Source organism: Poecilia reticulata, chromosome 22 (genome assembly GCF_904066995.2).
Source record: "Poecilia reticulata chromosome 22, P_reticulata-male-v2, whole genome shotgun sequence".
Classification (NCBI taxonomy): domain Eukaryota; kingdom Metazoa; phylum Chordata; class Actinopteri; order Cyprinodontiformes; family Poeciliidae; genus Poecilia; species Poecilia reticulata.
Genome location: NC_088851.1, coordinates 22731481 through 22749756, shown reverse-complemented (window position 1 = coordinate 22749756; position 18276 = coordinate 22731481). Strand labels below are relative to the sequence as shown.

At 36.2% G+C, this 18276-nt stretch overlaps 1 protein-coding gene across 3 annotated transcripts in view; it reads right to left on the bottom strand.

Annotated features, from left to right (window-relative positions):
• Window positions 1-3849: 3849 nt before the first annotated feature.
• The window catches only part of prkcha (protein kinase C, eta, a), a 41819-nt gene continuing 27392 nt past the window's right edge, over window positions 3850-18276 (bottom strand). For all 3 annotated transcript variants that reach the window (XM_081603410.1, XM_008400027.3, XM_008400028.3), the window contains exons 10-14: window positions 16299-16453; window positions 12135-12273; window positions 10367-10555; window positions 5604-5750; window positions 3850-4339 (exon numbers count right to left, since the gene is read on the bottom strand). In XM_081603410.1, the coding sequence (XP_081459536.1) occupies window positions 4190-4339; window positions 5604-5750; window positions 10367-10555; window positions 12135-12273; window positions 16299-16453 (780 nt within the window). In that variant the 3' untranslated portion in view covers window positions 3850-4189. The remainder of the gene's footprint in view (window positions 4340-5603; window positions 5751-10366; window positions 10556-12134; window positions 12274-16298; window positions 16454-18276) is intronic.

The window sequence follows — 18276 nt, the reverse complement described above, 5'->3', positions numbered from 1 at the left end:
CAGACTCCGCCCGCTGCTGCCGCGGGGGCGCGCAGTCACATGATTGTTCCACAGCGGGAACGCGCGCCGTCCATTCACAATAAATGCTTTCACTATTAAAGCCGCTTCTAAGCAGAAAACTATACTCAAGTAAGAGTAGCACTAGTCTTCAACATATTTTTACTCAAGTAGAAGTAAAACGTAGCCACCCAAGAAATTACTGAAGTCAGAGTAAAACAGTATTTGGTAGAAAGTCTACTGGAGTACTGAATAACTGATCAACTAATCAATCATTTCATATTTTAACTTTTGTATTTTAAAGATAAAAATGACCATAATTCATATAAATAAAAAAAATTACCAATCAGGCAAAAGAAAATTTTTCCAAATAAAAAACTTATGAGCTTTAACAAAAAGCTGCAGGTGTGTGTCTGTGTCTGGTGAATTATTGTTAAAACATGTTGGTTTTTCATTCAGTGGGTAGAAAATCCAGAAATTTTACTCAAGTGAGAGTAGAAATACTTCATAAGTTACTAGAAAGTATTGAAAGTATCCTGAAAAGTATTGGCTCTAGGGGGATAAAAAAAACACAAGCACTCCACACTTTTCAGATTTTTATTAGTAAAAATGCTAAACCTGGGTAAGTCGTGTCATTTTCCTTTCCTTTCAGCAGATGCAGTGTTGTGTGTTCATCTGTCACATAAGATCACAATATTCTAGTCAATATGTGAAAAAGTTCAGCAGGGCCGATTGTAGCTACGACCTTTTTTATTAAATATATTATTAATTTCCTCCTGAAGTGGGATATGTGGAGATCCTGCCAGTTTTAAAGTGTGTGCTTCCTCATCGTAACTTTCTGAATATTTACGTTGGTATTTTGCCCGTTTCAGACCTTCTGTTCTAGCAGAAGTGTGTTTGCGCATGAGGTTCAGGAGTTATGGTCAGATTTCCCAGCAGACATTTCTGGTCAGTCTGTCACCATCCCGCAAGTTATTCACTAAAACTATAATTTTGTGATTCAGTTTTTCTTTGGAACAGAAACATTGAGGTTGAAATGAATCTATGAAAGTTACAACAAAACATACCTCCAATGAAATAAAATAAAAAAACATGTTTACCAAGTGATGAGAATAAAGACTGATGGCCACTTTGTTAGGTACAGCTTGGTGCTGTTGGGTTTGACCCAGTTTTAGTCAGCTGCACATCCAGGAAGAGATTTTCAACATCCAGGTGATTTACTGGAGTGGGATCTGGAGACTGCAGAGGCCACTGAAGGTCAGTGACCTCATTACCGCGTTACAGAAACCATTGAGAGATCAGCTGGGTGCACCACTTGTAAGTTAGTTTTGTCTTACTTCAAATGTGCTAAGATATTTGCACAAAACTCAAACATTACTTGGTGAGATTTTGTGTTTTTGCAGTGTAGTTGCGCAAAGTCAACAACAAAACACTTGTTTTTTTCAGCAGCCATTGTACAGCACATAAAACCAGCTAACCAAATGTGCTGGAGTTCAGCTGGGGTTGCTAGGTAACGGGCTGGGCTTGACTGGGGTTGCTAGGTAACGGTGCCTGTCCAATGTGATTTAACATTTGGGAGGTTTTTGAAATTGTTCCTTTTCCAGACAGCAAAAACGTGAATTTATTGACAAAACAACAGTTGGGTGTTTTTTTAAGTGCTTGGGTTGAAACATTACAGACCCAAATGGAAGCATAACAATCTGAAAATGTGAATTTTGCGTAATAGGTTCCTCTTTAAAGCATTACGAAAAGCAGTTGCTGCTTGCTGCTCAGAGGTAAAACTGCGATATTTGATGATTGAAAACAGAACATCTTTGTGGGTCTTTTTGTGGCCTTCAAATGTATTATCTGGCTAAAGCGCAGCTGGTTTATGCATAACTCAGAAAATAACAGCTCAAAAAACAAATTGAAAGTTTCAAAGTCTTAAATTTTCTTTCTTTCTATGCTAAAGGTGATTTAATGTCGCTGAATTAAAATTACTCTGCAAAGAAGACAAACTTGCAGGTGTGACAGAAGTACCAGTTACATTTATTTGAGTAACTTTCACGTTTTACTGCACTGTACTTTTTATTTTTTCTTGAGTAATATTGCTTCTACTTGAGTAAATTTCTGGGTACCCGATCCGATACAAGTAACTTCAATGAGGAAAGAAAATATGTGCAGTAGTCATATTTAATAAATTAAGATACTATCAATCCACTAGCAGATTAATTACACTAACGGATGTTTTCTAGCATTTGTTCTCCTTATGACGATTTCTCACTTAAATGAAATGAAAATATGCATGAACTCTTCTTGATGCAGGACAGAGAGGTCTATAGATTATCTCGTCGCTCTCCTCTTCCTGTCTTGATTAAAGGCGACAGCAGTGACGCCGTGTGTGGTTTCCTGTTTATCTTCCGCTATTTAGCAACGAAAACTGAACCTCGGCTGAAGGCCCAACCCGTCTGCTGCAGGATCAGAAAATGTAGGTGAAAGTTTCAAGCCCTCCCTGTTCGCCTGCTTTTTGTTCCACTTTTATCAGGGACTGAACATTTTTTCATGAATTTCATGAATTTAAACCAACAGGCCAGAGAGCAGGAAACTTTCACACACTGCAAAAACCCAAAACATTACAAGTATTTTTGATCTAGTTTCTAGTGCAAATCTCTCAGTACTCTTGAAATAAGATAAACCTAAGATATAAGCAGCTTTTCAGCAAAATATAGGAGCTTGTTTTAAGTAAATAATTCCTTAATATTGATTAAAAAGTACTTTTTTCCATAGCAGATTATTTCACTTATAAAAAAACATTTTTCTATATTTTAAGTGAAGTAATTAGATAGAAAAACTAGCAGTTTAAATCAATATTAAGGAGTTATTTACATAAAACAAGCTCCTATATTGTACTGAAAAGTTGCTTATATCTTAGGTTTATCTTATTTCAAGTGTACTGAGATATTTGCACTAGAAACTAGACCAAAAATACTTGGTAAGATTTTGTATTTTTGCAGTGTAACACAAGTCCATATCTTGTTGAAAAGTTACTTGGGCCAAAAAAACACTTTTGTGCAAAAACACAAAATGTTACAAAGTGTTTTTGACTAGTTTCTTGTGCAAAAATCTCAGTACACTTGAAATAAGACAAAAACTAATTTGCTAAAAAGTAACTTTTTAGGAAGATATGAGCGTATTTTGAGTCAGTAATTCCTTAAGATTGATATAAAAGTTCTAGATCACTTCACTTATGGGAGATATGTCCTGTTACAAGAGAAATAATTTACCATTGAACTAGTATTTTTTCATCAATATTAAGGAATTATCGACTTAAAACAAGTTCCTATATCTTTCTGAAAAATTAGTTTCAAGTTAGTTTTGCCTTATTTCAAATGTACAAAGATATTTGCAGCAAAAACTAGACAAAACTACATGGTAAGAGTTTGTTTTTGCAGTGCAGGCTCTGTGTTTACACAGTGAATGCTCCTTTCGTTCCTGCCAACATATAACCGTTTGCAATCACTCTCTCTTTGTTAAGCTGCTGTGGTGAAATCTAGTTATTTTTAATATTTCCCCATCAGGATGAGTCAGCGAAACGTTGCATCATGTTTAACATGCCCCTCTGATCAGATTACAAAGAGCAGCAAACAGCTAAAGCGCCGCCTCCTATCTGCAGGTTGTTGATCAGATTCTGTCACCTTAAATCGGTGAAAAACTTCTGCTGCTTTTCTAACTTCTTCAATCCGTGTGCATTTGTATTTTTCCAGAGAAAAAGTACGTCACTGAAAAACTATTTCAGCTCCATTCACAGCTTTCCAGGACTTAACTGGTATTTGGACCTTTCTGGGAATCTGGCAGACTCATGTGAAACTGGTGTGTGTTTCTGAACACAGAACAATTTTATTATTTTCTTTTTTTAAAAAAAGGTTTTTTTTTCCATTTGAATGAATAGGAAGAAAATCTATTACAACAGAACGGCTGAATGTGCCAGTGAATCCATCTGACAGCAAAAATAACAATAAAAATCAGATGAAAAATGCAACATCCGGGGTTAAACGAGTGCAGAGGAGTTCAGCTAACGTCCGGTGTCTCCATGAGATGTCCAACGTCTTTTTGAGACATTTCCTCACATTTCTGCAGAAGGGAGACGGTGACAAAGTTCGAGAAGTTTCAGTAGAAACTGGGAGGAAAACTGAGATAAACTCTGAGGAGCCTCTCAGACGTCCAGAAGGTCAGGCGAAGTGAAGGAAAAGTTTCTAAACTCGTCCTGGTTGATGGAAGGGATTACGGGGTCGTCGATGGGGGTCAGCGTCGGCTCCTCCTGGGTGAAGTCCGGGTCAAAGTTGTTCACATCCTCAGGCGTTTTCTGGGAAATAATGAAGAAACGAGAGGAAAATGTCAGAATAAAACACCAACATCCATAAATACAAGAGAAGAAGCAAAAGATATTCACATTTAGAGCTGAAACGATTCATCTGATTAATCGTGATGAATTATTTATATAATCCTTGGCTAATTTAGTAATTGATTAATCATAAATTTTCTGAAAGAACAACTTTCTCAGAGCAAAGAATTTACAAAAATATACAGATTATGCATTTAAAATAAAATAAAAACATTAATCTGTAAATATGATCTACCAAAAACTCACCTGGTTCAAATTCTGTAAAAAATTTAAAATAACTTTTAAGCACCTTTTTCTGTCCAATTATTTATCAATTAATCCAAAATATAATCACCAGATTTTCCCTACACTCTATTGATTATTAAACATGTTGATTTTTTTTTGCCTAAGATGCATCATTTGCTACAAATAATCAATCATTCATTAAAGTTAAGCAGTAAAATGTTAATTTATTAGTTAAAAAAATAATTTAAATATTTATTTGCATATTTTACTGTATAAAAAGACAAGTTAAAAAATCTGATTAATCGATTATAACTAAAATAATTATTAACTGCATTAACTCCTAATTATATTTTTTATTTGCCTTACATAATTTTAGACCAAACTTTTCTCGTTTTAAATCACTTCTATTTTCAAAATACCAAATATTTAGTTTTTTTTTTTTTAGAACTTTTTCCAAATTCGGAAATTTACAATTTGTTCATATTTTATAGAATCTCCTTTAAAACTAGAACAAGAATTTGTTCTAAGTTATAATGTCTTGTTCCACAGATTATATGACTGATAACTGGCATTTTTATTAACATTAAGGAATTAGTGAGTTAAAACAAGTTCCTAAATCTTACCAAACAGTTACTTTTAAGTTTAAGTCTTTTGTCTTGTTTTAAGTGAACTAAGATATTTGAAGTAGAAACCAGACCAAACTGGTATCAGTTTGTGTTTTTCCAGTGTAGCTTGCATGTACTCCAGCAGAAAAGCATCATACTGCCACCGCCGTACTTCCTCTTTTATTTGGTCATTACGACAAAATAATTCAATTTAGTCTCTAAAAATGTAAAATGAAAAAAACTAATGTGGCAACTTCCAGAATCTGCTAATTTAACCTCTGGCTGATTTTTTCCCATGATGCCACACCAGGAAGCAGTTTGTTTTTACAGTGTATGTGTCTGTCTGGTTTCATGTGCCACCAGTGGAGTTTTTCTCTTCTTTTTGAATGACTTACAATCCTTGGCTTGAATGGCGGCTCTATTTCTCTGCAGTTTAATTTTTCCCAGTCGATGCCGGTGAAGAAGGAGTGGCTGATGACGGCGTCCTCGCCTCCTTCCGACGGGACGCAGCCGAGACGCCGCGCCGGGTTTTTGGTCAGGAACTGCAGAACCCAAAAGAAGCAGGATTCATCAATAATAATAATAATAATAATAATATTTTTCTGCAGTGTGTGAATGCTGAAAGCAGAATCGGTGAGGTAATCTGCTAAAAAAGATGAACTAAAGCAGAAACATGCATGAAACAAAAATAATGATATTAATATTATTTCTGCTACTACTACTACAACAACTACTAGTACTACTACTTGTACTATTACTACTACATAAAAACTGGATTTCTTTTGAATAAATGTAAATGATGTGTGCGTTTTTTGGCATCTAATCTGCTGGAAAAGCTGAACTGAAAACGTGAATTAAATACAAACACTTTAAAAAAAATACTTCTACTACAAATACAACATATAGTACCACTGCTATAACAAGTAATACTACTTCTACTGCTACAAATAGTACTACTACTAACCTCCCTAATAATAGTAAACTGGACTCGGCTGGTTTGAGTGTTAATGACAAACTGTATCAAGTTTCCTTCAGCTGGATCAAGCTGGCTAGACTGGATGAAACCCATCCAGTCAGTCTCCACCTCCCTACACACACACACACACACACACACACACACACACACACACACACACACACACACACACACACACACACACACACACACACACACACACCCTCTGCCGCCTCCCCCTGTTCTGCTTGGCCAAAGTTCAGCTTCGTACTGTAAATGTCTGACGTGCCTCGACTTCCCGGTGTTGCTCAAACTCAGACAATAAGTGAATCCCCTGCTGAGCGCTAACGGTCTGGAGGAAGTGACCTCTGACCCTGAGGAAACACGGCGACGCCTGCTTGACCTCGCCTCTGGCAGGAACCTGCGCATTCTTGGTTGTTTGTGTTCGCTGGGGAGCGTTGGAAGTACCGCTCAGACGAGCACAACACACCCAACAGGCTCCGTCTCCACGGCAACCGTTACTAGAATAACCTGAAAGACTTCACTGCAAAAACACAAAATCCTAAAAAGTAACTTTGGCCTAGTTTCTAGTGCAAACAATCTTACTACACTTAAATTAAGACAAAACTAACTGGTAAGTAACTTTTCAGAAAGATATTGGAGTTTGTTTTAAGTCACTAATTTCTTAAAATGGCAGATTATTTCACTTAAAAAATGGGAAAATGTCTTGTTTAAGCAGAAATAATCTGCCAATGGAGCAAGTTCTATTCCTGGAATTATTTACTTAAAACAAAAACCTGCTGAAAAGTTGATTATAAGTCAGTGTTGTCTTATTTAAATGTCAGATATTTGCAGTAGAAACTAGACCAAAATTACCTGGTAAGATTTTGTGTTTTTGCAGTGTTCTAGTTTTCAAAAACACAGCAGGCCCCATTACAGTCATCAGCTCCACCTGATGAGCATAATTAGAACTCACTGAGGAAATATTTAAACTTTACAAATTTTTAGGCTAAAATTAATTGTTTTCATGTTACTCTAGCAAATATATAATTCTTTTTAAAAAAATTCTGTAATTGTACAAATCTTTCGACTAATAATCGATAAATCATAGGAATCGTAAAAAGGAGGTGTATAGTTTTTATTCTTCTTATTTCTATTTTTTGAAGGGCAATTTTGTTGACATAATCCATTTTTATTTTTTTGTTTGTTTTATTTCGGATATTTAAAATATCTTACAATTTTAGTATCAAGTGTTTTTCTTTTCTTTTTTTTCAAAATTAAAGTTTAATAGTCTGAAAGGACGAACTTGGATTAATACGCCGTTATCAATATATTGAAAAGTATTTTTTGCCTAGTTTATAGTAAATATCTTAGTACACTTGCTATCTGAGCTTAAAGCTAACCTTTAAGCAAGATGTAAGTACTTGTTTTAAGTAAATAATTCTTTAATATTAATGAAAACGCATTAGTTATAAGTGAATTAATGTGTTAGGACCAAGCTGTTGTTCCCATGTTCTAAGTTAAATTATCTGGAAAAGGAAAAGTCAGTCGAACGGCGATCTAAATCAGCCAGTTTTTCTGTTCATAAGCAGCTCAAAAACTTTTGATGTAAATTAGGAAAATCTGCCTTGATGAATTATTGAGGAAGTTATTTTAATTTCTGCAGCATTTAAAATATCTTCCTCTATCAAAGAGCCCAGAGAATGTTTCTTTTTTCTCTCTCCTTCTCTTTTATGAGTCATTAGAGGAAAATAAGTGACTATTGGAAAACCAGAGCTGGACTCTCTCTTAATAAAATCTTTAAAACAGTAGATATAGGCAACTTGGTCTTTTTCTGACTTACTTTACTACTTTCTTCTCATTAAGACATTTACATTAACTGTTTGTCTTCATTTCCCTTCAGAATATCAGGTTTTAACTGGAGAAATTAAAGGATGGAGACAGTCGAGTCAGAGGTCAACCGGTTCAGCGGCTGCAGACAGAAACGTGGAGCTGATGCCATTTTCCATGGCTTCATGCCAGCAGTGCCATCCTCAGACGCAGACCTGCCGCGTCAGCAGTAAATACAAGAATAAAACCTCTGAGCAGACAAGAAATATGATTAGCTGGAACATTTCTCCAGCTGGCACAGAATCAACTACTCTCTCAAATTATTTACAAAACACAAACTGGTGTAAATATTTTAGTACAACTTACTCGTAACTTTTCAGCAAGATAAATGAGAAAGTACTTGTTAAACTGGTGGAACCATTTCTTTTTTTTAATCAATATTTAAGAATTATTGACTGAGAACAAGCTCCTATATCTTACTGCAAAAGTTACTTTTAGGTTAGTTTTGTCTTATTTCAAGTGTACTAAGATATTTGTACTATACTGCAACAACAGGAAATTGTACACATGAAATAAGATGAAACTAACTTACAAATAACTTTTCAGCAAGACATACCATCTTGTTTTAGGTGAAAATATTAGCTCCACTGGTAAAATGTTCCACTGAGTTCAAAATGAAGGGCACTGTGCCGTTACCTAGCAACCCCAGCCAAGCTCAGCCCGTCACCTAGCAACCCAGTTCCACTGGCAGATTATTTCATTCATAAAATGCGAAAAATGTTATAAGATAAGATTACCTGTCAATGAAACTGGTGTTTTTTTTATCAATGTTAAAGAATTATTTTCTTAAAACAAGCTCCTATTTCTTAATGAAAAGTTACTTTTAAGTTGTATCTTCTTCCAAGTGTACTAAGATATTTGCACTAGAAACACACTAGGTAAGATTTCCATCTTTGTGGAGAAAACATAAACTCAGACTTTATGATTTTTAACAAATAAATCCTCTAATTTCTGAACAGCAGAACAACTTGGCTCCGTGAACTAGCTTACAAAGCCACGGTGCACCTTACAGTGAATGAACCTTTGGTAAAAATAGAACCGCAGCATCCAAATCCCTCCACACCGACCCGCCGCCGAGGTCCAATCAACACAGGAGGGCGGTGTGACGTTTCCTGTAGCGTGGTGGAATCACTTACAGAAAGAGGGAGGAGGCGTCATATTTATAGCTTGAGCACTGGCTGGCAGCTGAACCATGCCTTAATTTAGTTATGTAACAAACAAAACAGCTGGCTGGAAAATTTCCAACTGTCAAGCTGCTAGTCAAGCTGCAATAACACCACTCCATCTGTTCGACAACAAAAACACAAACCCGGACCATAAAATCCCGAGAAACGATGCAAAACTATCCGCAAAGCAGGTCAAAGGTCATCTGATGAACTGATTTCCTTCATGAATGTGTCATTAGAGGGCAAATAAATGAAATATCGCACTAAGTTCAAGCTTTCGACCAACTTCAATCATTTATTTTCTTATTAAAGGTGATCTATTATGCTTCCCTGGTCAGGCTCAGTCTCTCTAGTTTAATAAATTATTTTGCATAATTCTTAGATAATGACATTTCAGCCTGGTCAGATCAGCTCCTTTCAGAATGAGCTGTTTTGTGGCTTCTTGTCATTTTATATCCAAGTAAGTGAAAAAGGCTGTGCAATAATACAACTGTACATCTTTGAAAAGCAGAAGTGGAGCCTCATGCGTAATCATGTATGGTGCAAAGATAGAAACTTACCAAGTGTTTCTGGTCTAGTTTCTAATGCAAATTTCTTTGTACACTTGAAATCAGACAAAACTAACTTAGAAGTAACTTTTCAGAACCGTATAGGAAGTTGTTTTAAGTAATTAATTCCTTAAAAAGCAACAGTTTGACTAGCAGATTATTTATCTTTTACCAAACTGTATTTTTTATGCTATAAATGAAATACTGCTGTGTGGTTTCTGAATAGGAAGTGAAGAAAAAACTCGTGTCTTTTCCAGCAATAAAGTGATAAAACCAGCCAACCAAAACTTGCTGGATTCCGCTGGGGTTGCTAGGTAACGGGGCTGGGCTTGGCAGGGGTTGCTAGGTAACGGGGCTGGGCTTGGCAGGGGTCGCTAGGTAACGGTGCAGTGCCTGTGAAATGTGACTCAACAATCAGAAACATTAACTTATTGCCAAAAATAACAACAGAATATTTTTTTCAACTGCTTGTCTTGTTTTTAGAAGTATTTGAGACCCAAATGGAAATACAAAAATGTGTAAATACCGTAAAACTTGCTTAGTAAGTCCTCTTAAAAAAAAAACTGATTGGGAAATTCATGGTGAATGTTTGAACTCACAGCTTTGAGGATGTTGACTGCCTCCTTGCTGAGCCAGGACGCGTAAACGATGTCCTCGTTGAGGATGGATTCAAAGAGGTCGTCTTCGTTTTCAGCTTCAAAGGGGGCGTGGCCTGACAGCATCTCGTACAGCAGCACGCCGAGCGCCCACCAGTCCACCGACGGGCCGTACATCATCTCCTGCAGGATCTGTGGAAACATCAGTGGAGATTTTATCTTTCCTACTGGGAAACAGATCCTGCTCAGTCATAAAGGAACACATTAAAACATTTTATGACCAGTAAAAAAAAGTGGGATATTAGTACTTCACTGACTTGAGTTTACGGGAGATCGCTGCAGTTGAAATTAAGCATAATTTGGTTTTTAGTCATATTATTATTTTTTGTATTTTCTGTCAATTTTATAATTGTCTTATTATTTTTACCTACCTAGAAAAAAATTAACTTTATCCTTTGTTTTATCATTTATCTACCTGTGATGTTGTGATTGTTGTGTAGCACTTTGGTCAGCTGGGGTTGTTGTAAATGTGCTATATAAATAACATTTTACTTTTCTCACCAAGCACAAAAACAGATTTGATAAAACTTTTATTAAGGAAAAGAAATTTATCCAAACCCACTCGACCTTATTTTAGAAAGTATTTGCACTTGTGCCACAATTTACAATAGAGACATTTTTTCTTTATAGAGGAATTTCTGCCAAAAAGCTGACCAAACATGCTGGAACTCAGAATGGGTTGCTAGGTAACGAGACTGGCCTTGGCTGGCGTTGCTAGGTAACGGCACAGTGCCCATGGAATCTTACGTATTATCAGGAGGTTTTTGAAACAACACATTTTCCAGACATCAAAAAACATTAACTTATTGCCAAAAAACATTTTTAAGTACATGTGCTGTTTTTAGAAGGAGTAGAGACCAAAATAAAAGTAGAAAAATTACTAAAAGTGAATTTTACATGATAAAGTGGTTTCCTGATTCCACTGTTCTGTCAGTAAGCAGACATAACAAAACTGTGCAAAAAAAAAAAAAAAAAAACTGTTCAATAAAGGTTAAATCCTTGATCTAATAAGGATGCAAACATTTTTCAAAGCTCTGTAAAGTTTCCTGTTAAAACACAGAGAGCAGGAAAGTCTCAGCAGTTCATTTATATTCACAACCCGAGCTCTGGTCATGTTGGATGCGGGTCAAGCACTTTAAAACGGCCCTTTCATGAGTCCAGACACTCTGGACTGCTTGGAAAAAAAACAAAAACATCCCTTATACATGAGAACATGGACTAGAACAATCTGGGGTTCTGAAAAGCAAACACGCGGCTGAATGTGCATCCTGAAGAGCGAACAGGGAAGCTTACAAGCCGACCTCATGCATGCGCTGCCTTCCAGTTAGTCAGGAAGGAATTTTAAGTGATGAGCAACGACCGCCATGTTTGTTCATACGGAGACGGTCTGATGGAAAAACTGCATCAGGCTCAAAGTCTGCAGGAGGCTGAATGGAGCTCATTCAGTTTAAATACAAATAACCTGTAATTAAATATTTTTATGAAAAAATGAGCTCAGCGTTTTTATACTGATCCTAAACAGAAATAATTCCCCTTTTCCTCCTCAATTACAGCCCCGTCAATTTTGTGAACTTAAACATCCGTTTTACATCCGTTACATCAGTTCAGTTTGACTCTTTAGTTTGGAGAATTTTGCCAAACACAAAAATAAACAAATAAATAAAACCAACCATTAATCCTGAAAATCGATAATCTGAGGGCTTTAACCGACCTCTGGGGCGATATAATCCGGAGTCCCACAGAACGTCCCGGTGGCCACGCCCTCAAATATTCCCTCTTTGCACATGCCGAAGTCCGCCAGCTTGCAGTGACCGTCTTTGTCCAGCAGGACGTTGTCCAGTTTTAGATCCCTGCAAAAACGCAAAAATAAAAACATTTCAACCAACCAGAACATGATCGCAAACTGTCTAATACAGTAAAATATGTTTATTAAGTCAATATTTATCCAGATTCTCCTGCAAATTTCACTTTGGTCTTTGTTTATGGAGAAAATCCACTTTAAACAAAACAGCTAACTTAACTAAAACTGAGAATGTCCAAAGATGATAGAAAAAATTTATATTTACAACCTTGTTTGCAGATTAGAGCTGCAACTAACGATTAGATTAGTTTATTTATTAATTAATCTATCAATTATTCTGATGATTAATTGATTAATCAGATAAAAAATTTGCAGATTTATCATTTTAGTCATTTCTTACAATGTTAGAAATACATTAAATAACGCAAATGAGTAATTAATTCCTCTTTTAAAAAGAAAAATAAGTTTATGGCCTAAAATGCAACAACAGCACATGCATCTGCAGCAAAAAAAATATAATAAAATACTGGAAACATTAAAAAGCTAAAAAAATACCACTGGAGGAGTTCTGGGTACAAAATATTTACTGATAAAGTTTTTTCTATACTTTAAATTTAAAATGTACTTATTCTTTGTACAGTTTTGGCTTCATTTGCTGTGATTGTGTTGTGTCAGAAAATGGCCTCTTGTTAAAGTTTGTCTGCTCCAGTTAACAAAATTAACAATTAATCGGTTATTAAATTAGTTGACAATTGTTTAAATCGACTAATCACCAATAATACAATTAATCGTTTCAGATCTATAATTTTCCACAGAAATTCGACTTTTTCTACTATGTAAAAATATTGTGTTTTGCATATTGTTGTCCAGGTAAAAAACATTTTGTGGCTGTCAAATTCTTTCGACGTTACAGTTTTGACTCACATGGTGAAAAATATGGCCGCCGCTGTCAGAGAGCATCATCCTTGAACTTCATTCGACAAAAATTACACGCAGCTTTTTTATATAACCATCCAGAAATAAACTTTAGCATAAAATGCACAGATGCAGCAAAGATGTAATCTATAAATGTGGTAACTGATGCCTGAACTGAGTCAGTCAGGTGAGAGCGGCTCTCAAAGCCTCCCAGGAATAATCTCCATCTCCATGTTCGTGTCGGCTGCTGCTTTGTCATCTGACATGAGATTAGAGCTGCTGAGCGTGGGCTCCTGGGTTAAGCTCTAATCTGTGATCAGATGACCCAGCATTCATGCAAAGGTCACTGTGCAGATGAGGCTTGAAGCTGCACAGATGAGGTTTAATATAATGAAAGGAAACTTAACTTTTTAGTTTCCAACGGGAAAAGGAGTGAGTGATTTCCATGGAAGGAGGAGATGATAAATGCAGCAACCAGCAGCTGAAAGGCTGACTGCTGATTAGGCACTCATTGGGTTGGATTAATCTGGTTGCTTTTTTCTGCTTGAAGAAGGTTGTGCAACACTGACTCAACCTCCTGCGGTGCACTTCTCTCTTTGTTTAACCAAGTAGTGGGAAAACAAAGCCTTGCACTGCAAAAACACAAAATCTTATCAAGAATTTCGGTCCAGTTTCTAGAACAAACATCTGTTTTGCATGTGAAATAAGATTAGAAGTAATTTTTCAGCAAGATATATGAGCTTGTTTTAAGAAATATAATTCTACTGTAAGTCTATTTCACTTATAAAGTGAAAAAAGTCTAATCAGTGAAATAAGAAATTATTAAAACAAGCTCCTATATGCCGATAAAAACTTACTTGTATGTTAATTTGTTTTATTTTAAGAGATATTTGCACTGGAAACTAGATCAAAAATACTTTGTAGAGTTTTGTGTTTTTTGCTGTATATCCACCTTGTTTGGGTTGAAGACTAGTTAATAGATATTTGCACTAGAAACTACACCAAAAGATTGGAAAAATTTAATTTTTGCAGTGTAGCGCCCAACAAATCCAACATATCCAGATGCATCTTTAATGTTGTGTGTTCATCACAGAGATGCACATCGCCAAGAATAAAACCAGCAACTTTCATCTAATTAACCTGTTTAGACTGCAGGGTCGAGTCAAGATCCTGTGTTTACTGGGTAAACTGGAAGCCCTGGTTTCCACATGGATGACAAAAAATCTCAGATAATCGTTTACAAATGTGAAAATTTCCAAAGAGGAGCAGAGGAAGTGCTGACAAAAGCTGTGACGCACAAACTGAACTTTTTTTGCTGTGTTGTAAAAACCTATTCTTCTTCTTAGCTCCATTTTATTGCACATTTCATTGTTGAAATGTGTTGTTTGGTTGGGAAACAGATGAAAATAAAGCCAGCTCAGGGTTCAGCACCCTGCGACTCCAGAGTCAAAATGGCTCTTAGCAATTTTAGCTAAAAGTTCAAATTAGAATATTACAGATTTTTATAAAATGTGGCAGGAGGTTTGTGGTTTTCAACAAAATGAAAATAAAAGCAGAAAAAACAGCTGATAAAGAGAAAAATCCTTTGTGTTGTACTAAACCAGTGGTGTCCAAAGCGCGGCCTGGGGGCCAAACGATTAATCATATGAAAATACTGAAGCAATATCTGCAGATAAATTAAAGCTTGGACACAAAATAAAAAGATAGACTGACGTTGAGGAGGCAGGTTTAGTTTTATTTTGCAGGTTGTAATTTTATCCTGTCATCCTAAAGAAGCTGTGGGATGCGCCGGATCCAGACTGCAGGACACATGGTCACCTAAATATAACTCTGGAGTTACTGTTTGCTCACATGACGCCCCCCTTCCCTCCCATCATGCACTGGGAGGACGGCCGCCGCTCTGCCATCCGACCTCCTTCAGGCAGAATAAAAAGATCTCGCTATTATTACCTCAGTGCAAAACAACACTCGATTTGTTTGTCAATATCAATGATGGCTTTTAATTTTAATTTAAAACTGACTGAACTTAAAACTGTGTCATGTGAATCTTTTTCCAGCTTCACATATTCCAGAAATCATGCGATTGTGATATTTATTGTACAATATTGGAGTAATGAGAGCAGCTCCAATAAATCCACGTTTTCATCAGTCACTATGGCTCATCAAACTCTCTGTGACCTTTGACATCCTGGTTCATCTCATCTGTGAGAGTCCATGCATGATCAGCGCATAAAGTGGGAATGAACCAGACTTCAGCTGCGTCCAACACAGTCTCTGCACCGATTCTGACAACCGATGTTTAAATAGTTTATGAAGGTAGTTACAGCTCATTTTCAGTACATCGTCAAAATATTGACATGTTTGGCGAAACTTTTTTAATATGTTGTGACATTATTCTGTAAATTACACCCCATAAAATTATGACTAGTGTGTAAATCATCAGTGTGACATCATAAGTTCAAATTCTGAAAAAAAAGTCTAAATTCTGAATTTCAAGTCAGAATTCTGTGAAAAAAATCTGAATTGTTAAAAAACTGAATTTTGTAATTAAAAAATGAAAAATTTAATCAGAATTCTGTAATGAAATTTGAATTTTGTTTTAAAAAATTTAATTCTGTAAAAAAAGTCAGAATTTTGTAAAAAAAAAAAAAAAAAAGATCAGAATTCTATAAAACACAAATCTGAATTTTGTAAAATATCGAATATTCTGAAAAAAAGTGAAAATCCTGAGATTAGAGGTGTAATTCTTAAGAGTCAGAATTTTGTAAAAAATAAAATCTGAATTTTGTAAAAATTTTAAAAACAGTCTGAAAAAACAGTCTGAATTGTGTGAAGACTCAAATTTTCTGTCATCTATACAACCTAACTTGATTAAAGCTCAACAAGTGCATAAAAATGAAATCATGGATTTACAATTACTTGCTAGCTTTTAAAATAAAACTAAAAATGTAACTTATGAGTACTGTAGAGAAAGATCGAGTCTGAATATTTAATTATTATTCCTTTTTACTGCTTCAAAGGTTCTAATCTTCATATTAATCTTGGAAAGAGTTTGTTTTTAAATACGACATTTCGGAGCACATGTTCTGTAACCCGGTGGCTCCTGTGTGACCTGATGTTTTATGTCTGTGGGGTTAAAGGTGAGTTTTTGTCTCAGACCTGTAGACGATGCCTTTGCTGTGCAGGAACATCAGGGCGGACGTGATCTCCGCCGTGTAGAAACGCGCTCTGCCCTCCTCAAACTTCCTGGACTTCTGGATGTGGAACATGAGATCGCCTCCGTTCACAAACTCCATCACGAAGAAAAGGCGATCCTGCAGTTTAAAAAAATAAAACAATCTAAATGAGGAGACGACATTTGCAGCCTCCCTCAGGCTGCAGTGTTATTGCAGAAACCGGTGACCGTGTGCGCAGAACGAGATCAAATATGGCTGCTCATAAATTTTACATGTCTGTTTTATGAATTTCTGTGCAGCCGACTGCAAATAAGTCCAGATATGAACCACAGATCTTTGTCTAGTGAGGATTAGTCTGTTGATCAGCTTGGGAAAAAGAAAGAGGAAGAACATGGAAACGTTTTCCCAACCTTTAAACTTTTCCACATTTAATTTTAGCAACCAACTTCAGTGAGTTTTACTGGGATTTTATGTCTCAAACCAACAAAAGGTGAAGCATATTTATGAAGCGGAAGGAAAATGGTACCTGGATTTATTAAAGGTGACCTTTTATTCTTCCTTGAACAGGTCAGGACAGGTAAAAACAGGTTTTATTAACATTTTTTTTTTTTGCACAAATTCCATTGATAGATAAAAATATTTTAGTATGATCAGTTCTGACCGGAATGAGCTGTTTGAAAATTGTGCATACAACACCACTCTCTGCTTTTCAGAGAGTGGAAAAGCACTCTCTGAAAAGCAGAAGTGGAGCCTCCTGCACAACCAACAAAAATGTAGCAGGTGGTTTAATGAATAGCAAGTCAACAAAACACGCTCAGAAAAAAGATTAAAAAAATTATGGCAACAAAGTGACAATTAATATTTTCAACTTTAACTCAAATCTATTGATTTAATTTAAATATAAATTAATTAAATTAATGGTTAAAATAATTTCATGCTACAAATGTTGAGTAAAAACAAATAATTTTTATAGTAAATCATGACAAATATTACGTATCTTAAAAGAATTAATTTATACCAAATATCTGCAGGGATAAAATCAGCTGACCAAACATGCTGGAGTTCTGCTAGTGTTGCTAGGTAACAAGCCGGTTGCTAGGTTATCTAGCAACCTAGCAACCGGTTGCTAGGTTATCTAGCAACCGGCTTCAGTACGGTTGCTAGGTAACCACAGAGTCTGGTTTAACAATCTGGAGGTTTTAGAAACTTCTCATTTTCCACCAAAAATCATTAAATTACTACAAAAAACGGCTGGGTGAGTTTTTTAAGTACTTGGGTTGTTTTTAGAAGCAGTTGAGACCAAAATGTAAGTATAAAATAATAATAACAGGTCTCATCTAAATTTGTTTGGAGGCATAAAATTGAAAAGTGTGGCAGACATTTTAGTGTTTAATCCCCCTTACTCTGACATCCCAAAATAAATCATCCATCCATCCATTTTCTTGCACCCTTGTCCCTCAGTGGGGTCGGGAGGGGTGCTGGTGCCCATCTCCAGCTAGCGTGCCGGGCAAGAGGCGGGGTCACCCTGGACAGGTCGCCAGTCTGTTGCAGGGCAACACAGAGACACACAGGACACACAACCATGCACACACACACTAACGCCTAGGGACAATTTGGAAAGGCCAATTAACCTAACAGTCATGTTTTTGCACTGTGGGAGGAAACCGGAGTACCTGGAGAAAACCCACGCATGCAGGGAGAACATGCAAACTCCATGGAGAAAGACCGGGGCCAGGAATCGAACCCAGAACCTTCTTGCTGCAAGGCAACAGCTCTACCAACTGCGCCACTGTGCAGCCCCAAAATAAATCAAGTGTAGCCAAAATAAAATCAAACGTAGCCGACTTCCTACAGGAGCCTCATAGCAAATAATCAATTCTGGCCTTTATTGAAAAACAGAAAGAAAAAAAAGCTCTAAAATGTTTTGTTTTCTACGAACCATGTAGGAGATGCAGGTAAAA